This window comes from Danio rerio, chromosome 10, assembly GCF_052040795.2.
Source record: "Danio rerio strain M-AB ecotype USA chromosome 10, GRCz13ab, whole genome shotgun sequence".
In the NCBI taxonomy this organism is placed as follows: Eukaryota; Metazoa; Chordata; class Actinopteri; order Cypriniformes; family Danionidae; genus Danio; species Danio rerio.
In genome coordinates this window covers 42,384,095-42,406,708 of record NC_141030.1, presented here as the reverse complement: position 1 = coordinate 42,406,708, position 22,614 = coordinate 42,384,095, and the positions used below count along the sequence as shown (strand labels likewise).

The following is a 22,614-nucleotide window of genomic DNA, read 5'->3' as shown; positions in this document are numbered from 1 at the left end:
GCTCGATTGCACGCATTATTGGGACAATGTATGAGTGACAGACAAAGTAAGTTTAATGTTATTTGCTTATATACTGTTATTTGAAGATTGAATCAACAGCAAACACTGTTTAGCAGTTTAAATGTGTTTATTATGCACAATCTGTTTACTATCGCGATCTGTTCATTGCCCGTGAATTGTGCTCTGTAATATGAGACGCTGATCATTGAAAGTGTAAATTGATGATCATTATAATTTGTATTAACAAAGGAATAAGTGTACACTTGATACTTTGTATACTAAGATATATTTCAGTTTATTTGTTATTTGTATAAGAATGTTTCAGTAATTAATTTGTAATTCTTTTGTTCTTTATTGTTCTCAGAAACCTTGCATTTGTCCATCTCAGCAATCATTAAAGCTACATATATCATCTAATACTGACTCCAAGTTCTCTAATCGGAACCCTGTGGCGGTTAGCAAACATCGGTCCAGTAATTAATCCCTAATTGTAACAGATCACATCGATGTTATAGTACGCATTAAAGGATTAAAAGTGTTAATTGTTTCTTTCATTATTCAGCGATTCCTCCGAGTGCCACAGTTTGAGAACCACTGCTTTAATTTGTTTCCCATACGGAGACAATTCCGGTGACCTGTTATTGTGATTTTTTTTTTTCCATTTTATATGGTTCCTTTTACAGCATCGATGTTGTAATGTAATTCAAATACAATCAGTTAAACAGACTTTGACATTCATTTAGTTGCTCAAGCGTAAAATGAGACAAAAAGCCGTTTGCTCGCACGCGCCCGTCAGAATCAGCAGGTTAGAGCAGAAGCTCTATTGAATATAATGGGGGTAAAATAAATGCTCATGTTATAAAGACATGGCGGGGAAAATGTAATTTAATGCAGTGCTTCTTGTACAATTTGAGACCCACTTTTTATCGGATATTACTCAGCCAGTGGAGATCGCTGATTTTTAAAGAAAACAGACCCTTAACGTGCTGATTTTGCATTGGCATTCAATTCGCCGGAAACGATTAACCCAGGTTACTGGCAAATTAATAGTCCTATTAGCATGCTTCGACATCCTGATAGAAGTTAGTTTAACTGCCGCGACTGGCGGCGGCTAAACTAAAGTAGGCTACGTCTTTTTTCCTCCATCACAGATTGAGGGATGCCTTAAAAGCGTGGTTCAATATCTGACGAATCAGTTAGAACAAAGGTACGATGAAAGCGCTTAACATTAAATTACAGTTTGAAGATACAAACAAATTTTACATTTTCTTGTCATAGTAGTTGCCTTTTATTATTATCTTATTGGTTTGATTATTATATGTGCTCATCCTGTAAATGTAGATGAAAATGGTAGAATTTTGCTTCGTTGTATTTGCGCTGTACTGCAATAAACAAATAAACACACATGACCAGATTTCTGAAGCGGAAACGGATGACGCGATTTTCAAGTTCAAAGGTGAAAATATCTTAATAAAGAAAAACGGGGTCAATATTTATTTATCTGGGTATATGGGCCCTCTATTATTATACCTAATATTTATTAAGATATTTTCTGGATTTAATAACATTTAACAAAAAAAAATAGTGTACAAACATAGCTCCTGTTGCTCTAATTGACTTAACGCTGAAGTTAAAGTAAAGTAGTACATTTAAATGACCCTCGTCATTCTGTCACCATGGCAACGTGAGTTGGTTTACAAATCCACACAACTATCTATAGAGGGGTCAATTCTGATCATCCCGCTACACAACTCTGCACAAATCTCCCCTTGACTGAGTTTCATCAGTTTGGGAAGTTGAAGTTGTTCACGATGATGCTGCGACGCTCACAAAGGACCAGGACTCTCCCCGGACACCTCAAGGACTTCTTGCTGGAACGACACCTGAGGAATGCGGCTGTCCTTCCTGTCCTCCGTCCTGCAGCTGTCCTCCGTCCCGCAGCCTCAGTCACCCCAGTGGGTGAGTGTCCGCAGGAGGAGCCGCTCTCCATCCACGGCCGGAGTGTGCAGGAGTATCAGGAAATCTACCGAAGTGTGATGGACTCCACCGTGAAGAAGCGCGCTCGCCGATACACCCTTGAGCAAGGATTGGAGGTAAAGCAGCGGCTGTGGGAGAAGCTGGGCCGGCCTGCACTGCTGGAGACCGTGCAGCCTGATGGACGCGTGCTCATCACAGAGATCAGGTCCGAGTCCAGCGTCCCCCCTCAAATTAAGGTGGACATCAGTAAAGAGCCGCTGCCCAGGGAGCCCCGGAGGAAGAGGCCCAGGCACTGAGCCATCCTAGTGCCAGATGGAGAATCACGGGCACGTATGTACATAGTGTATATATTGTATATAGTTATAGAATAAGTTTGCAATAAATCAAATTCAACTTTTCATTCAAGTTTATCACATTGCTGGATGTTTTGGTGGTTGTCCGTGCTCGTGCTGCTGATATTCGGCTCTTGGGTTCTTTTGGATGTTGACATGCGTTTAGCGAGGTTTTCTAGGCGGTTTCTTGCGTGTTGCTGGTCTCCTCTGAGTGGTTTTTGGCACATTAGTGGTTGTTGTTAGAGTTGTTAGTGTTAGCTGTTGGGTTAGGGTCAAGTGTGCCGCAAGCCTGCGTTTGAGTGAAGGTCTCGGCCGTTAGATCGCCCCCTGGGGGCTGGCTGCAGTACAAGTCATAAAGCCCGCCTCCTCCGTGTTAATGAAGGAGACTTGAGCCCAAATAAAAAAATGTATTACACTTGCAATAAATGTCCCGAAAGATGGTTCTGGTCGATTAAGGCACTGGTTATTGTGCTGAAATAGGTGCAGATCTTCATTTTTGTAAACAGTTTGTTTTTAGCAGTAATTTAATGCTGGGCGTGTCATCGTGATTATTACATAGCCTAAGTGTTATTATTCGATTTCTGTGTTATTTTACCATGACAAAATGGGTTTAGCAGTAAACTATACAGTTTCTGACATACATGATCCTGGTGGAACACTGTTTATTCGCTGAGGTCAGGGCTTTTTTCGGGCTTTATTAGTTTGCTGATACACGCCTAGCCACCCAAATACACTTGGACCAGTTTGGCTAGATTCTCACCTGCCAGAGATTTACCCCTAAGAGCTCAGACTGACTACCTCTGCTGGACCTACTCCGGATGCCTGGACTCACTGCCCGATTCCAGCCTGAGTCAATCGAGCCAGATGCGGCGGCCGAGCGAGTCGACCCGCGACGAATCAACCCGCGACGCCGCGAGTATGTTATGCGCTGCGGCCCGGAGCTGGCGTGATTGAATATAAAAAACCCTCATATTTGTTAACGTTATTACATCCATTTGTGTTGATATGACAGCAAACGCATGCTGAGAAGTTCGGGGGGCGTGGTTGATTTTACATAAAGCGTTTGGTTCGACTCCTCTCATTTTCGCGGCTCCTCCTCTGGCTCCATCAGAGAGTCCTTCTGCGCATGTCAAGGCTCCAATTTCAGCAGTCTTTTGCGACAGTTTGTGCCCGTCAAGCAGGCGTTTTGCCCTCAAGGCGTTCAATGGGAAAAGGGGCTGTCGCGTCGTACATATTTTTTACAGTCTTTGGTTAGGGTAGGTTAGGGTCCCTCACATGGTTTGCAGCTTGACGTGCTGTGAGGGCTTGTGTGCATCAGTGATGATGAGAGCTACGCCACTGGTACTTCACAGCTACCGGTAGGGTCACCCATAGTGGACAGGTCTCAGCTGAGATGCCCGACCAAGACAAACCCCCTAATTCTGGACAGCAGAAGATTGGCCTGATGCTCCAGACAGAAGATGGCACCCGAATGACCGGAAGAAACTTTAAAATTACTGCTCATGTGGAGTTACAGATGGACCAATTCAAGCTACTGTTATCTTTTCTCTAGAATATACAGTATATAACACACACACACACGCACACAAATAAATTAAATCTTGCAGATGGTAAGAATGAAATAGTTATAGGTAAAATATTTATTAGTTACCTTAATTTAAAGAATATATTTCATTGTTTTGTAAAAAAAACACTTTTCAGTGTCTTGAAATGGGCGAGTTTCACTAAAACATGTGAATGAAATGAATAGATTGTGTCATCAAACATGTAATACTTACAGCCCTAAAGAAAAATAAAAACAAGTGACCACTTAAAAAATCATTATTGGGTTTCCTGAATTAAATTTGTGCAAATTATTGCAAAAATTCTGTTTAAAGTTGTAAAATTGGCTCAGAAATTACCACCGAAAGAAGATTTCAGTTCATTATTATGTTAAATGTGAAAAGAAGCAGGTAAATATTTACAAAAAAATAGTCTACAATACAAATGCTGATGCTGACACGCTGCTCTGCCAACAATAAACCTACTTAAAAAATTTACTAGCTTTCTATTATATTTTTTATGTTATTCAACCTCCTTTTAGTTGTCAAAATCATTGTTTTCACCTTGTCGCACACCCAGTTTTAAACTTCAACAATGAAAATAACATTTAAAAATATAATTTATCTGTTAACTATTAATGTATCTTAATTAAGCACTAGTGAAATAAATGAAATATTTTATAGTTATATTTATAGTTATTAATGTGAGACTATTATCAATATTATTTTTTATACAAAATAAAGCTGTTGCACTGTATCAGTGTCATTTCCACCACAACACTGTAATGTCGCTTTAGAAAGTTTGCGTGAAAGATTTAGGTGGTTTCTATGAAAATGAATCGTTCCATCTTGAAGATGTTCCCAGGTGGAGGGAATTTAAAATTTTCATCAGCATCACTTGAAGAAAAATCAAGGTAAATGTTGCCTGATAAGCAAATGGCCTACAAAGAAATTCCTACAGATTTAAATGGCACAAAAGTGTGTAAACAATGACATTATAGAGTGTATGAACTATCTCTTTATCTCAAAGAATATAGTTTATTGTACTTCATTGCATTTTAATATGAAAAAGTGATGATTAAAAATAAAAATAATCCTCAAAAGAAGACTCAATGTTCCAGCAGGTGGTAGTATTGTCTAACGAGTGAGACCATTCGCTCAAACAACTGAATCATTCAACAAAGAAGTAAAGCGCTGTCTGGACTGTTTAAAGCAGGGATTTGTTCAGAAAGTAGACACACAAAAGATCTTTTGAGGCTATTAAGGTAGTGTTTAATGTGATTCTCACTACTTTTTTCATTGTTAAATAATAAAAATTTAAATTGACCTAATTTTCAACATGTGTATTCTCAAACCTGAGTGGCGATGAGCATAAGATCTGAGATTCATGAAAGAATTATTATTGACCCAAAGATTACTAATACTATATTACTACTACTATTAATGAGGGGCGAGGCCAGACATTTTAAAATAAGCGGACCATGGTGGAATAGGGTTGGGCCTCAGTGCCTACTCTTATACTCTTAACTGTCTTACTATTATATTATAATATATATATATATATATATATATATATATATATATATATATATATATATATATATATATATATATATATATATATAATATCTCTGATCATTTAGTAATTGATTTAACGAGTGACATTTTTGAGTACCCAGTCATTTTTAAATAAATATATTGCAAAAATGTGCAGAGAATCTGAAATTATTCACTTTGCCACAAGGCCAATAGAAAACTGACATTCTCATTCAGCAAAAAATAAAATAAAATAAAGATTTTTAAACTGATTCTGATATCAAATGTATTTTTTCTTTATTAAGCTAGAAACAATAGCAACAAAAACACACAATGGAAATATGACAACATAAACCAGGGGCCTCATGTACGAAGACTTGCGTGGAAATCTTACTAAAACATTGCGTACGCACAAAGCTGTAAATGTGCGTACGCAGAAAAAAATTCAGATGTATGAAACACTGCGTACGCCGAATCTCACGCATATTCTTTTGTACATCCGAATGAACGTGAAACTGAGCGCAACATGCACGAGCGCAAAACCCCTCCCTGCCTCCTCCCCCGTATGAATATGCTAATGACTATGCTAATGGCAAAACCCAACGAAAAAGCAACGGCAAAATCAAACAAAAAGAGAAACTTTGAACAGAATGTGAATTGGAGGTGCTGCTTTCGGAGGTAGAACGGAGAAAAGCGGTGTTATTTGCAAGTTTGTTCTCCGGAATTAACAACAAAAGAAAAAAATAGAGTGGGAGAGTTTAGCTGGTACGGTTAACACAGTTGGGTCTGAACATCGCACTGAGTGCATTTAAAAAAGACATAGTGTGGTTTATATCTGTAAACTGTTGCAGCACCCTTAGCAGTCTCAGTGGCGCACCTCATAAGAAGCAAATGATCAAATACTGACACGTTCGAGCACAATCTCGGTTCGAATCCAGCGTCTGATGAATTCTTTCTTCTTTTTTTCCCGCTACATATCAGATTTTGCCCACTATTTATCACGAGAAAGACAAGTAGGAATCATTAATAAGTTTGTGCATCATATTTTATTTGCACATTTATTGAATGGAAATGTTTCTGATTCACGCATGCAAATTTATCTTCAGATAGTGTCTTTATAGCAATGTGCGTGCAGTAGATAGCTCAGATTACATTGGGAAAACAGGCGACCGCTGCAAATTGTGCTTTAATGTTTAGCTGGTCAACTGTATGGTATGGAAATCTTACATACCTACTATATGAACCCGTCTCATACAGCTGCCATTGCAAGGATCAGACACTTTGTAGAGAAGAATTTAACACAACTGCCTCTAGGAGTCGCCAATGGAAATAAAACAGACACGCACAAAAAATGTGCGTACGCCTGCCAGAAAGCTGCCGTGAAGGTGCGCACATTCCCACGTTCAGTTCATTGTTAATAAATCCAAACGTGAGCGATTCTGAGCGTGAAACCTGGCGTACGCAAAGTTTTTGTGCGTACGCACCGTTGATACATGAGGCCCCAGGTGTTTATTTGCTTTGTTACAGGCTGTGGTACACTGATTGGCAATTCAATTATTAGCAACCACTGCAGTAACAGTGATCCACACAGCTAGCTTGAGTCGTTGTTTATTGAAAGCCAATTTATTATTTCAAAATAGAAATTTAATGCATAATTAGAAACAGACCTTGTCTTGGTGAAATTAAGCTGCATTATTCACCCCTGCTGAAAACACTTTGCAGAATAAAAATGCTAAATCATTCTCTTTTTGTAGCTGGCGCGCACAGATCAGTAAGATCATCTAAACCTATTTTTATTAATGGGTTTAATTCAGTCTACTTTTTATTAAATTAAAGGAAGTAAAAGTAGACTGTATTAAGCCCATTAATAAAAATTAGTTTAGATGATTAATAACTGCAAATAAGCAGAGGTCTAAATAAGCCCATATTCTAAATAAACAAATAACACATACTTTCACATTACTTTCCTTAAATAGTAACTAAGTAACACATTTAGATACCTTTTTAAGTGACTTTAGATTGTAACGTATCACTTTTCCCTCAACAGGAAGAAGTTCCTCAGACAGGAAGTGGAGAGCAGTACTTTGGGAAGTCCTGCTGCTGTTGCCGAGCTTCTAGAGCACCTGCAGTCCAGATAGTGAAACTCACCTCGACTCAACTCTGATGCAGCCAGGTGGGTCCTCATTCACTGTCACTCTGTGCTTTTGACAAATAAACACTTTTGGTTTCCTTTGGATAAAGCCTGCTTCACACACTACATGGCATTCATTGTACTATGAAGTCAAAGTTATTAGCCGAGCGCCTTATGCAATGCTCCTGCTTGACGCTGGCGCACTGCTCTGCTCTGTGTAATGCTGCGTTCACACCAGATGTGGAAGAAGCGTCAAGCGGGAGTGATTTACATGTTAAGTCAATGCAAAGGCGTGAATAGACATCCTGCGGCACAATACGCTCGAATGGGGCGATATGCGCAAATGGTGCGGTGCGAGTTCGAAAATTGGAACTTCAGCGGACATTTGGCCACCTTAACCAATCAGGAGCTTGCTCTTGTGGGGGCATAATTATGACATAGCGCCTGTTGTTGGTTTTCCAGGGGAAACTACACTGACAACAGTTCATCAAACTAGGCTCGGCTCAGTCAGAAGCACCGCTCAAAGCTTCCATCATCCAGGTTAAGTTTCTGGAGGAGTTTATGAGCTCACAGAGCTGGGTGCACCTCTGAAAGGATCTAGTGGACTCCAACACTGCTCCATTTAACAACGAAGCTACAGTCACCGGCAAGACAGAAGGCCTACCCATGAACAACATTGTGGTAAAGTATAATGATTTAAATTGACATTTAACTGTGTATTTTGGCTGGTTTGTGATCATTACAGAGTTTTTAATATGATCAAATGATTCCTGTTCTAAATATTGCTGAAATATTTTTTGTATACAAATATTGTTTTTATATATTCAGGTAAATCATGGTTCAAATGTATGATAGTTATTATTTATATAAATAGGCATCAGAATTTGTTTGCTCTACACTCTCAGAAATAAATGTATGCAAGCTTTCAATGGGTGGTACCTTTTCAAAAGGTACACATTTGTACCTAAAATGTTACTGGATTAATACCTCAAGGATACATACTAATATTTAAAAAGTACAAACGTGCTCCTCTTAAAACTTTTAGGTACCAATACATACTTTTGAGGTACCAATATGAACTCTTTAAGTACAAAAGTGTAACCAGTGACAGCTCATGTACCTTTATTTCTGAGTGTGTATAGACCGTGACAGGAAAGGTTTTCCCCCCCTCTTGATTGTAGTTTTACATAACCTCTGGAATTCCCTTCAGGGCACAGCAAATGCCTATGAGTTAAATCCTGACATGAATGAAAAACAAAGACAGAAACCACACACCCTGAGGGTGTTTATTACAGTCATTTCCAAACACCCACATTCATGTCCTAAAATGTAACCACAGGATATACTGTCCATATACAGTACTCACTGTAGAAAAATGTCCATAATTTAGCCGTATGGAATGACAGAATGACAGTAATTCTGTATTTGATGTTTTGCATTATGGGACCTTAATCTTTCTTCCAACAAATTTTAACCTTGAAAAGTTTGTACTAACTAATAGTTTTATTAGTTTAAAGTGATATATTGTCTGGGTTGGTGTTGTGTATTATGCTACAAAAACTTTGTAATAAACTGCTAGTACGTTTTCTCTTATTTTATAGGTTTATTTCTTTATATATTATTTTTTATTCTTATTTCAAGCTACTAAAATGTCAAAAAATTCACTTTGTTAAACTGTAGAGTTGAATTTTAATCATATTTTAATATATATATATATGATGTTATATATGATGTTAAATGTTGATGTGAAAATTCAACTCTACAGTTTAACAAAGTGAATTTTTTTACATTTTAGTAGCTTGAAATAAGAATAAAAAATAATATATAAAGAAATATATATATATATATATATATATATGTATGTCTGAAATTCCATAAATAATGCTTTTATTTACAAAATCATGGGATTCTAAGGTCAAATTAAGAACAGTTTGGGCTCATTTTTGTTTAAATGTTATATTCTGCAATAATTAATTCATTTAATTTTTGAGCAACTAAAATAAGCCATAAAACAGAATTTGCTGGAGTGCTAACATTTTTAATCTACAACTACGCTGTTATTAAATTGTTATTTGACCCTGTATATAAAATATGTGGGAATTAGCCAAAAATATACTGTATATGAGTCAAAATTACTGATCTCTATTTTGTCAAAAATCATTAGAATATCGAAAAATTTATCTTCCATTAAGCATTTTGTAAAAATCAAAATGTTTTGATTAGTAATATGCATTGCTAAAAACATCATTTAGACAAATCAAACTCAAAGGTGATTTTCTCAGTATTTAGGTTTTTCTGAACCCTGAACTGATCATCTGAACTGAATAATAACTGTATCTCAGCCAAATGTTGTCCTAAAAATAAAAACACATCCACGGAAAAACTATTACTGTAATGTTAAAATAATTTCATTCAAATAAGGTCATGTGACCATCAGGAAGAACGCAACATCTCATTTCTTAGAGGACGCATTCTCTGTTCTCGTGGTCTCCCCAGTTTGTTCTTCTGAGGACACCTGGCTTGACGGCTCTCCAAAAGAACATAAGTCCGTTCTCTGCGTTCTTGGAATTGAGAAAAAGCCCAGGACTCAGTTAGTTAGATCAGGTGTGTTTTATTAGGGTTGTCACTAAAACTGTGCAGAACTGTGGCCCTTCAAGAACTGAGTTTGACACATGTGCTCTATTGTATAGTATGCAGCATGTAAGCAAAGTATTGATTTATTAAGTTTCCTTCGGTATACTCCCGAATTTATTAGTGGTTGCTTCAGTGGAATCAACCACCAACTATTCCAGTATATATTTTACACAGCAGATGCCCTTCAAGCCGCAACCCAGTACTGGGAAACACCCTTACACTCCCATGATCACACACACTACGGCCAATTTAGTTAATCCAATTCACCTACAAAGCAAAGCAATTTAATTTACTAAGCCAAAAAATTAGTTTTATATTTTTACACACTTTTACACAAAATACTAATTTATTGTCATTTTGCATCTATATTTTGCTACTAAACATCAAACCACTTAGTTTTACATTAGTCAGCAAGACATTTTTAATCATGTAGGATACAATAGAGTGTTATGTTTCACGTCTGTGTTGTGGTGTTTTGTTGTTTGTTTTCTGTTTTGCGTTCTATTCTCTCTTGTTGTGGATCCTGTCTTGTTTCAGGTGTGCAACCATTGGTCGAGTGAGCTGTCAATCACCATTGTCACTCAATCGGCGTGCCAATAAGGATTGGGTCCGCGCAGTATAAAAGCCCTGCGCTGCCCTTGCGCTGTTCTGGAGCAGGGGTTCCCAAACTTTTCAGGCCGCGACCCCCAAAATGACAATGCCAGTGACTCGTGACCCCCAATATCCTCTGAGGTGGTTATAAATACAGAAACCTTGCATGCAATGGCACACACACACACACACACACACACACACCAATGGACCCAAGTCTATTCTTCTTTTAATTTTTCAAAAAATATATTTTTTTGTTTAATATGTATGAGAGCTGTAAATGGGCCACAAAGTTTAACCAGGTATTATGAAATCTGCTGCATCTGACGCTATTGCTGTGTCTTTAATACAATGCAATTACCCCAGGGGTTGCAATCCAAAAGAAATAGTAACTATAAGCTACTATAGTAACTATATATGGTATAAACGACTATTTTTTTCTCTTCAGAAGGTTATGGATAAAATATGGTAAATCTTATGGTTCAATGAAAATAAATAGATTTTTGGAAACCACCAGGCGACCCCCCTTCATTGTCCCGCGACCCCTCGGGGGGTCCCGACCCCCACTTTGAGAACCATTGTTCTGGAGGAGCGCTTGTCTCACAGCCAGTCTCCTCACTTATGTCGGCAGGCCTGTTCACTTGTTTGCTTCGTTAGGTTTTGTTCGCAATTGCTGTGTTCTAGTTTTCTCTTTATTGAGAGATTGATTTATTAGATCAACTTGTGCTGCTCAGTTTATTGTTTAGTGAGAATTTGAACGATCTTTATGGGAATTGGATTATCTGAGATCTTGTTTTGCTAATGGCTAATAGTGTGTACTTTACAAGAGTTTTAGTAATGTGAGCAGCTTAGTATAATTATTTGTTAGTTAGCTAATGGAGGTGTTGCCACACGTGTAATTATGTTTGGAAGTTATGAAGTGTAGTTAAGCTACGTTTAACTACGTTTAATATGATTTCATTTTAATGCAATTTAATAAGCATGTCACAATAATCATACCTATTATTTATTTAGCTTTTTCCCCCACACAAGTCAAATTAGACACTCAACTTGATATTAATATCATTTCTACTGAATGTAGACTAAATTTAACTTGATGCAGACTTCTCATTGACTCAAAAACCAGCGTTCAGACTGTTAATCAAATTGCTCAAACCTTTATTCAAAATTGCATTGATCAGATCATTGTCATACACACAAATGATTTTCAAGGATAATACAATCACATGAATACTTTTAGTAAAATAAGTTAATTGTTAATAAGTTACTCAATAATATAAAATACTGATGGCTCGGATTCTTCTTCAGGCGGTAAGTATTAAAGAAAAAAGCTCAAGATTATTTGCACGGCAGGAAATAATTGTTGTTCAGGACGCGGAACAGCCTGTTGTTGGAGCCAAACTCAAGCATCTTTGATCCACTGAAGAGGTAGTTTAAACCTACAAAAGATCATGAAAGACAGTGTTAGATGGGATTTTACCTCAGTTTTTTTTCCTTTTGTGATATTGTATAGTAAAACCCTTTATACCTCTGTACTGGAAGGCTGCGGTGACCTTCCCGGTCATTCCAGGGAAAACCTCCTCCACTGGTTTAGGAAAACCTTTATCCATTTGCCTTATTCCTTCATTATAACTGCAAGACATTCATTCTTGTTAGGTGACGATTTTTGTAAAAGCAACTAATTTGAAACGATTTTTTTCAAGTGATTCACTGACCTGTAAACCTGGTTGTTGGCGAAAAAGAGGATTGTGTTGCTGTCTTCCTTGTAGAGGACTGCGTCGATTTTCCTCACATTTTTCGGCAGACGGAACATGCTGAGACTCTTGGGATAGCCTTGCACCATATCATAGCCATAGAGAGCCCAAACCTTCTCACCTGACAATGACAGTTTCTGAATTATTTTCATGTCTTATATGAAATACAGTTATTTTGGTATCTATAATTGTTTAATGAAGACCTTTGTATTGTACAGTACAATTTCAAGCAAGCAAGACAAGACTCTAGCAAGACTAAAATAGTTGTTTTTTAAGCATCTTTCAGCAGGGTTAAGGGTTCAGAAAAGCTAAATACTAAAAAAATTACCTTGAAACTTTTGAAATAAAGTGCTTAGCAAAGTTAAACAAATATGATGTACCTAGAAAAAAGTTTTCAGATATTTCAGATAATTGTTGGTGTTAATCTGGCCTGCTGTTGAGTCTGAATTTTATTTGACACATTTAAGTATCCCATACATTTTGAAATGAAACCATAGAGGATAAAACTACAATAGACCCCTTGGCTTGTTTCCATTGTGGTTCTCAGTATTCAAAACAAAGCATGGCTGCAAAGACTCAACTTTTAACCCAAGTACTGCCCTTGACTCGATTTAAGTTAAGTCAACTAAAAATGCTTTGCAGCAGCTTGACTTTTTTACAGTGTTCCCCCAAAAAGTAATCTATGCACAAGGCGCTGATCTAAGGCCGTACTCACACTATGAACAGTTGCCTCGAACCGGGCCAATGCATGCTTGTCCCCCCTCCCGTCTCCCCCGACGGCCCGCACACACATTACAATCGGGCCTGGGCACGCTTACGTCATCGATGTTGAGCTGGTGGTCAGAAGCGCTCTCGCTCTCGTGGAGATTTCTTCAGTTATATCGTTTGGGATGCAGTAACACGCAGTCAGATATTTTGCCGAACAGATACGCCACTTGCGGATCTTTAATAAACTACGGCAGTTTGCGTTCACTGAACAGTAAGAATGATTAGAAAATCAATATGAAACAGTCCCTTAAAAATCACGTCTCGCTTTCAGTTTCGGGTGGTGTGTTTTGTACTCACAGACAAGCGCACTGCGCCAAAGCCCAAGTGAACCGCGCTCAGGCACACCTCTTTCAACCGGGCCAGGGGCGGCCAAGTGAAGCATGCCTGAGCCTGATTCAGAGCACTCACACTTCTCAAACGATCAGGGAAACGGGCCTGGGCACGGTTCGGATAGCATAGTGTGAGTAGGCCCTTGGTTAAAGAACTTCAACTTTTAACACTAAAGCGGTGTCAGTTCATAAGTAGTGAACCAATTAGAATAACTTGGAGGCGGGGCAAGCATGACAAGGTTCTGTTTACTTTTGTGTTCTTTTTTTATTCCGTTTTAACACATTTTTATGTGTTTTTAATCATTTTAAATCTTTATTTTTTTATTTCTTATACTGTATTTAGGTTTATTTTATTATTCATTATTATTTTACCATTATGTCTGAAATGTGCTATATAAATAAACTTGCCTTGCCTTTTCTTTGCAAAGGAGCATGTGTGTGTTTTTTTACCTTTGATCAGGAAGACTTTGTCCTGCATGACACTCTCGAAAGCGGCATCGATGTTATCAGGTGCCTCAGGCCAGAAGCTTTTAATGAGTTGTTGTTCAACATCTGCGCTCTGAGGATAACTGCGCCAGAAGAAGCTGCAAATAAAGAGCGCCACAGGTCAGATCAGTCCCGTCATAGCACATATTTACTTTAAAAAAACCTTTTCAGTCTATGTTTACCTGTTCTTGAAGAACATAATCTCTCCACGGAGCATGGTGACGGCGTCCAGGACCAGATTGGGATCACATGTGTTCGGGGTAACTGGTGGGGTTGGTTTTGAATCATCGGTATTGACGTCAGTGTTTGGGCCTGTTTGGTTAAAGTCAATGATTAGGTACGCACGTTTCAGGTTGTTTCCAGCATCACAAATGCTAATATTTAATAAACATTACCATAAAGTGACTGGATTCCATTGACATCATCTCGAGGGAGGACGAATCTATCGACGTCTCTGTATACGTAGGTGGGATACATGAGTGCACCGGGATCCTGCGAGTGTTCCAGACCTAGAGAGTGTCCGAACTCATGGGCCGCCACCAGGAACAGATTGTAATCTGAGGAAGAGTGAGAAAGAGTTGGGTTTTATTTTGTGCGTTGGTCAAGAAGATTAAAATGAGACTTTTCCTCTGTGCTTACATTGAGGAGATCTGTAACTGAATGTCTCGTCATCGTCGAAATGAGCGTCGCCACCAATGCCCTCAAATGGAGGAAAGGCATGAGCCAGAAATCCATTGGGTCCATCAAATGGGTAGCCATCTCTATGATCTGAAAAGATGAAGAGACAAAAATATGATCAATGACTAATAATAAAATAGCGTGCATAAATAAAATTAGATTACAATATATATTTTTGTCTACTTTTAATTTGTAGTTTAAAAAAAATCATGAACTTTTAATATTAATACTATTACAATGTTATTAAAATTGAAATAATGCTAATTGTGAATTCCTAATTGGGCTTGCAGCTTCATAGTAAACCTTTTGTTAACACTTTAATGTAGGGACCAATTCTAACTATGAACTATTTTTTATTACCTGCCTATTATAAATATATCGGCTGTTTATCATAGGTAGATTACTTTATTTATACTCAAAGATAGATTTGTTTTGCAGTCAAGAGTTTTCATTAATGACTCACAACTTTTTTTTACACTTAAAACCATAAGACATAAAACATTAGACATGCAATTAACCCCAAAAATAAGGATAAAAGGAATAAAACAAATAAATTATAGTATTGAATAAGCACATATTCTGCTTAGTCTTATTCTACACCCTTAATCATACCTAAACCCAACCTAAATACCTAAACCCAACTTCATCCTTACTATTAAAATGACTATTAGCATCAAATTAGGGGTTTATTGAAGCAAACGTTTTAGTTAATGGTTTGTTAACATTGAAAATTGCACCTTAAAAAAAAAAGCGTGGCCACAATTTTATATATAGAAATAAAATGCCCATCTAAGATCACGGATAGCCTCTTTTAACTTTTGACAAGACCTCTATAAGGGTGCCCATGTAGCGCGGTTTGTTTGGCATATGTGGAATCACCAATCACTTGTTTCGGGAGTCTCCCGCAAATGTACAGAGACTCCCGGACGCCCGCAAATGAGTGATAATCTTATTTATTTATTTTATTATCATTTAAATTTTTTTATTTACTTTTTTTATTTACTTTTTTTATTTTTTATTATTAAACTTATTATTTTAATTATATATTTATGTATTTACTTAGTTATTTACTTATTTGTTTATTTATTTTATTATTATTTTATTTATTTTTGTATTTATTTATTCTATTTACTTTATTATTATTTTATTTATTTATTATTATTTTATTTATTTATTTTCTTACTTTTATTTTTTTAAATTGAGTTTTTTTTATTTTTATTGTTTTTAATATTACTTTTCTTTTTTATTATTTTTCTTTAGACAGTGTATTTTAGGTTTTGGTGTATATATATACATATATATAAATACATATATATATACATACATATATTTATATAATATATATATTTATATATTTATATTATATATATATATATATATATATATATATATATATATATATATATATATATATATATATATATATGTGTGTGTGTGTGTGTGTATAAACAATGTCAATTGTACTTGCAATAAAAATGGGTGGGAAATTTTAAAATTATATTCATAAAATGAAAATGCTATCCATCGTAACGCACTGCAGCAAATCGCAAACATTTTCCAAATAAGTCTTGTTCAGGCTTTTGTTTATTGTTGATACTTTTGTTTATTTGTTTTGTACTTTTTTTATTGTCGTTGGTATCTAAGAGCTATTACACAAATTCTGTACTACACTGCTACAATGACAATAAAGGTATAATTCTAATTGCATATTTGTTCAAATGTAGCTTGCAGTAAGGATTTATATATGTATATTATATATGCATTAATATTGAGTTTCAGAGACTGACCTCCAGTGGCGAAGGAGATCATGATGTCTGCTGTGCCGCTGTAGATGCGAGTGAATCTCAGTGGAGTGACGTCAGCCCACACCTTCAGAGCTTTACTGATGGAGTCATCCACCTCTGCCACTGACATGTCAGGGGTGTAGTTCTCAATCCTGGCAGAAAGAAAAACTCCAAAATCAGCCTGTTTCTGGCTTTATAAGACCTCACAGTATCATCAGCAACCACAGGAATTGCTATTGTTGGCTTTTTTGACACTCAAACTGCTTTTAGCCATTAAGTAGCTTTTTAAGGAGAACAAAGAACCATTGTTTTAGCTAAAAAGTGTTTTAATGCTGTAATGAAGAACAAAAAAGTGAAATTAAGACATTTTTTATTTGTTTTTCATGCATCTCAATTTTGAGATTTAGATTTTTCATAATCATTTTTTAAGTGTAATGGAAAATGAACATCCAAAATACATTTAAGTAAATTTGTGTCTATAGATTTTTATTACAATGCATATTTTTAAAGACTGTTTTCTTAATAATATGTTTTTTTCATGCACCCAGTCATAAATCCCCACTTCATCTTGACTTAAAGATAGATATATGCATGTATTTTGCATTATATATTGCAATATTATATGTATATTATATATATGCATATATATTGCATTTCCCGCATAATTTTCCTCGTATATTGCATTTTATTCTACAAAAAATAGGAAAATACAAAGACTCTTTACAGTATGTTCAGAACTAAAAATTCTCAAAACTCCATCAGAAAAAATTAGATTGATTCTAGAATGTGAAAAAAAATAAATATTTGGTCTGAATTTATCCAATGTTAAGATTTTAGTGCTATAGAAATGTTCAAACTAATGCATATTTCATAAAAAATGTCTCATTTGCATATTTAAATAAAAAAATTTGTAGTACAAAAAAAGTAATCAATTAACTGGTGAAATATGGTAAGAAGTTTCAAACCTCTTATTTTAGTTGAACACATATTATTTTCCACACATTTCCACACATATTTTCCACACATTTTTTCCTCAAAATATTTTGAGGAATGCTAAAAACCTGTAACCATTGACTTCCATAGTAGGACATACAAACACAATGGAAGGGTTACAGGTTTCCAACATTCTTCAAAATATCTTCTTTACTGTTTAACAAACTCATAAAGACTTGAAACAAGTAAATCTCTTTAACAGCACATGCTCTGTTTTTCTGTGATCGGTTACCTGTAGGTCAGCTGATGTTTTTTCCACTTGTAGTCTCCAGCAAAGGTTGAGTAGGCCTTGATGTCTGGAACTCCGCAGCGGGGCTTCTTCATCACCTCCAGCGTCTCCTGGTCCAGCTTTCCAGACACCTTAAGTTTAAAAAACTGCTGCATCTCCTTGAGCCTCAGTCTCATATCACTGGAACGTTTCTCACCACCAGACGGGCTCGGGTTCTGTGCAGGTTTCGGCAACCCATACAGTCGGGTCAGGTAATTCTGAAACAGCAGATCACAGTTAAAGCCCGTTCAAATACCTGTTAAAGGATAGTTCACCCAAAAATGAAATGTCATTATTTATTCCTTCATCCAAACATGTTTCACTTGTTTAACACAGAAGATATTTTAAAGAAAGCTGGAAACCTCCAACCACTGACTTTCATAGTAGAAAAAAACAAGTGTTATGGAAGTCGATGGTTACAGGTTTTCAGCTTTCTTCAATTATCTTCTTTTGTGTTTAGCAGAAGAAAGAAACTTGTCGTGAGTAAACAGTGAGTACATTTTAATTTTAGGGTGAACTATCTCTTTAAATTTAAGCATAATAATTTGTGTTCACACCAGCACTGCATTTGCATTTTCAAAGTGAATTAAATTAGATGTACATGATCTGTTGTTGATTTATGATTTGCAAAGACATCAAGTTACCTCTAAACTCAACCCACATAGATAACGTGGCAAAATTTGAATGCCGAAATACCCCATTAGTAGGCTCACACGGAATCTGCGCGCGCAGATTTATGCAGATTTATGCAAATTCCGCAGATTTATAGCTCATTATTAATTCTGTTTATTTACTTGAGTAAATGTGTAAATCTGAATTTATTCAGTTTTTATTCAGTAATTTATTCCTTTTTATTTAATATATTAAGGTGTAAGTTATGATACTCCGCTGGATACTCCCAAAATAATTCCGCAGAAATCCGCAGATTTTTACCAGAATTCTCTGCAGAAATGGCAAAAAACGTCCGCAGATTCCGTCTGGCCCTACCGATTAGATATGAATTTTAAGTGTTTTGAGTAGCAACAACATCAGGCTTGTCCTTTTAAACCACTTGTAAACCACCAAAGTCAGTACACACACATAAACACACACATACTCAGTTAAAATAGTTGAGTTAAAATACCCCAACATATAACCCAACTATAGGTTATCATAGCACCTTCCCATCTATAAGTTTTTTTAACCTAATGCATTGGGTTATTTTGATTGCATGTTATTTTTTATATTCTGATATTACTATTGTTAGTACTACTATTAATTTTATCAATCTGGCTGTGTAAATAAACAACTTGCAGTTTTCAAAAACATCGGCTGAGCGCACGTTTGTATCATCAATAATTAATAGTGCGGGTGAAGCGGATAAAACACGACACAAGGTAATTTGATAAAAATAAAAAAAAACTTGAGCTTAAGCTTAAATAAATGTTATAATGCTAAAACAACATTGCACATGCATATTAATACAACTGTTCTGTGTCAGTTAAATCAGTTGACTTGAAATTCACAATTTTTAACCCATCTGGTTGAGTTAATACATAAATAACCCAAAAAAGGGTTAAAATAACCCAACAAAGCACCAAATATTTAACACAACTGCTTTACTTATTAATAAATAACCCAATAAAGGTTCAAAATAACCCCACAAAGCATCACATATTTTTTTAACTCAACCATTGAGTTAAATAAATAACATGTTTTTTAGAGTGTACCGTAGCTTTCTACAGTAAATATGGACATTACATAGACTTCTAAGGTTTTTATATTTAAAGTCTGACATACTAATACTAAAGTCTAATATATTTGTAGTTTAGCATACAGCTGATTTAAGACCCTAAAGCGAGTCTGTGTCTGCTCAGAATTGAGTGTAAAGACACTTTGCTGCATTGAATGGTTGAGTAAATGCGAATATTGGCAGATTTATTGCTTTTGTGCCTCTTTTCTGTGTAAAAATGCCTTTATACATTTTCTAATCTCGCTTTAACCCTATTTACTTCTCACTTAAAGCATTCTGCTTTTGTACAATTACTAGTTATACAATTTAGGCTTATAGCCATGGGGGGTTCGGGTGGTTCGAAAGACCCACCCCTCACTGACAAAGGTCCAGAATTTATTTTATACATGAGCTAATTTGTCCTATTTTTATAGCTATTTTATGGTAAATTGTGTAAATAACCCACTGAATAAGGCTTTAAGACTAAGAGGAATCCTGTGATGCGGTTTTTAGGAAAGTTGAATGTGCTGGCCAGTTTGTTATTTGCCTAATACATGACAATAGGCTAGTTTTAATTAAAAACTTTAACAGATTCCTATTTTTTTTTTTACCAATGATATTGTAATACATTTAAATAATAAAAAAAAAGAAGTACAATTCTAATAATAAGTAATTTTTTTATTCTAAATGTTAAGGAAATGTTTTTGACGCATTAGAAAATGTGGTTGGTTATGACGACCATCCAACAAGCTAATTCAGCAAAAAATAGTGCTTAAAGTGTCACTAAAATGCAGTATTTTAACATGATTAAATAGAAAATAAGGCAAAAAACTGCAAAAGGGTCCACTTTTTAAGAAAAAAGAACCACCTCTTTTACCAGGCTGCCTACAGGCCTGCAATTAGTTATTCTATTCTAGTGAGGACATCCCTGAAGGGAAGTTTGTGGATAACTTTGCTCACTTTCGATTACAGATTTGTCTGCCAAAATGGTTAAATAGGCACACATAAAGTATATAGAGTGAGTTCAGGTCAATTGGTGCACTTTTTTCATGGTCATCGCAATGGCATAAAGTATCTCAATTGACCTGAATTCACACATTTAGTCATTAAAATAGGTGTCGTACTGACCTCCGCGAGTTTGTCCTGGTCTCCTCCAGCAGGCGGCGCGATCGGGCTGCTGTGGCCTGAAAACAGCAGAGTGATGAAAACACACAGCCTGAAGCAGGTCTTCATGTTTGCTTTCCTTCTCCTTCAAGAAACTGATGCAGACTGCTGTTTTCTCCACTCTTTTATACACCACAGAAGCACTGATTGTGCAACGCAACACTGAGTCACAAATACACTATCACACCTTTCATCACCGGAGAGGAAATCAGGGAGACATGTCCCACACTACACACAGCATAATACTAAAAAGGATATATTTTATTTTTAAAGTATATAAGCATATATACAGGGCTAAACATAAATGAGTACACCTCATTAAGAAAATCCATTTTTAAACGTTTCTCAATAAATTTAGATAATTTATTTTGGGGCATTTTAACAAAACTGTTTTAATAAACCATTATATCCATTAAAATAAGAAGTCACACTTTACAATAAGGTTTTTTAGTTAATATTAATTAATGCATTTACTAACATAAACAAACAATGAACAATACATCTAATACTGTATTTGTTCATGTTAGTTAACGTTAGTTAATGAAAATACAGTAGTTCATTGTTAGTTCATGTAACTCAGTGCATTAACTAATGTTAACAAGCATGGACTTGGATGTTAATAATGCATTAGTAAATGTTCAGTTATGATTAATAAACGCTGTACATGTGTTGTTCATGTCAGTAAATGCATTAACTAATAAACCTTATTGTAAAGTGTTACCAAATAAGAGTTTAGTCATTTAACATCTTTAGGCATTGAAATATTTATAGTATATACATTTTATATACATAATTGTATTGTGATTTTTTTTTCATATTTATTAAAATATGATTATGTATTTTATCCTAACATTAATTTGGATGTACTTTTTTTTTTTTCGACCGTTATGTTGTTTTGTTAGATTAGATCTGGATTTTGCTTATGTACTTACTAACCCTAATGTATATGCACAAATATAATATTGCAAAGTTTCCTATAGAAATAATAATTTAAACGATTTAATTCAGTTCATCTTTATTTCTATAGCGCTTTTACAATGTAGATAATGTTAAAGCAGCTTAACATAGAAGTTGTAGTAGATTGAAACTGTGTATGAAAATGAAACTGCATATGATGAAAACTAAAAATATATGTGTATGTAAACAATATTTAATGTTTAGAAATTGTATAAATAATTTAAAATGCTTTTGATCTGTTTACTGAATATTTAATGATTTATAAAAAAAACATTTTATGGAAATTTATAGACGTTCAAACCAACTATGCAGATTAGTGGCATTTGAACAAATTGTATTTAGTGAATCTGTTACCATTTTAAAAATAGACATGACCAAGTTGTATTGTGTATATACATATATATATATATATATATATATATATATATATATATATATATATATATATATATATATATATATATATATAAGATGTAGAATTGTGTAGTCAAGAATTTTTATTTTTATTTATTGATTTTTTTTACCAAGTTTATTTATTTCTATTACAATGAAAGTACAAGGACAGTGCCAGAAAAAGAGTACAATAATAAAATGAAAGAGAAAATAATAAGGCATGACAATCCCTCTTTAAATGTTGTAAAAATAATAAAAAATTATTCAAAAAACAGGTTTAAAATATTGTAATTGTTTTAAGATTTATTATTTATTGTCACTTAAAATAAGAAGGTAGTGAACCATTTCTGTCTCGAGATGTACACACTCATATTTGTTGAAAAAGGGAGGGGAACCCAATTTGTGTAGGAATATTGAACTTTTAATAGAGTGTGTATATTTAAATGATATTAGAAATCAAATTATATTCAGCAAACAACGAACTTAAGAATATTTATGTTCGACTAAATTGGAAAATCTTTTATGACCTTTTATTAATGCTGTCATTTATGTTGCTCTATAATGGTTGTTTATTAAAAAAAATCTGT

The 22,614-nt window shown here is 35.2% G+C and overlaps 2 protein-coding genes across 3 annotated transcripts; one reads left to right on the top strand and one right to left on the bottom strand.

The window, feature by feature from the left end:
- The first annotated feature begins 671 nt into the window (after positions 1-671).
- Positions 672-8,198, top strand: LOC147835147 (uncharacterized). Of its 2 annotated transcripts, XM_087271521.1 has the most exons (3): positions 672-2,307; positions 7,453-7,559; positions 7,980-8,198. In XM_087271521.1, exon 1 carries the CDS (start codon positions 1,812-1,814, stop codon positions 2,271-2,273), a length of 462 nt encoding a protein of 153 aa, XP_087127647.1. In that variant the 5' UTR covers positions 672-1,811; the 3' UTR covers positions 2,274-2,307; positions 7,453-7,559; positions 7,980-8,198. The 2 variants fall into 2 exon arrangements, with proteins under 2 accessions (XP_087127647.1, XP_087127648.1); XM_087271522.1 differs by lacking the exons at positions 7,453-7,559; positions 7,980-8,198 and adding an exon at positions 3,570-4,121 and having other exon boundaries at positions 672-2,585.
- A 3,685-nt stretch (positions 8,199-11,883) lies between these two features.
- Positions 11,884-20,777, bottom strand: mmp13a.1 (matrix metallopeptidase 13a, tandem duplicate 1). Its single transcript, NM_001446336.1, has 10 exons — positions 20,642-20,777; positions 17,767-18,020; positions 16,545-16,693; positions 14,719-14,847; positions 14,475-14,636; positions 14,262-14,391; positions 14,044-14,177; positions 12,458-12,617; positions 12,271-12,374; positions 11,884-12,181 (listed from the first exon to the last, which is right to left on the bottom strand). Exons 1-10 carry the CDS (start codon positions 20,744-20,746, stop codon positions 12,081-12,083), a joined length of 1,428 nt encoding a protein of 475 aa, NP_001433265.1. The 5' UTR covers positions 20,747-20,777; the 3' UTR covers positions 11,884-12,080.
- Positions 20,778-22,614: the final 1,837 nt, after the last annotated feature.

Coding starts and splice junctions, on each gene's coding strand:
- mmp13a.1 (NM_001446336.1), bottom strand. CDS start 20,746: ATGAAGACCTGCTTCAGGCTGTGTGTTTTCATCACTCTGCTGTTTTCA. Junction 12,618..14,043: donor CAAAGTCTTCCTGATCAAAG/GTAAAAAAACAC, acceptor TGTCATTGTCAG/GTGAGAAGGTTTGGGCTCTC. Junction 12,182..12,270: donor CGCAGCCTTCCAGTACAGAG/GTATAAAGGGTT, acceptor GATCTTTTGTAG/GTTTAAACTACCTCTTCAGT.
- LOC147835147 (XM_087271521.1), top strand. CDS start 1,812: ATGATGCTGCGACGCTCACAAAGGACCAGGACTCTCCCCGGACACCTC.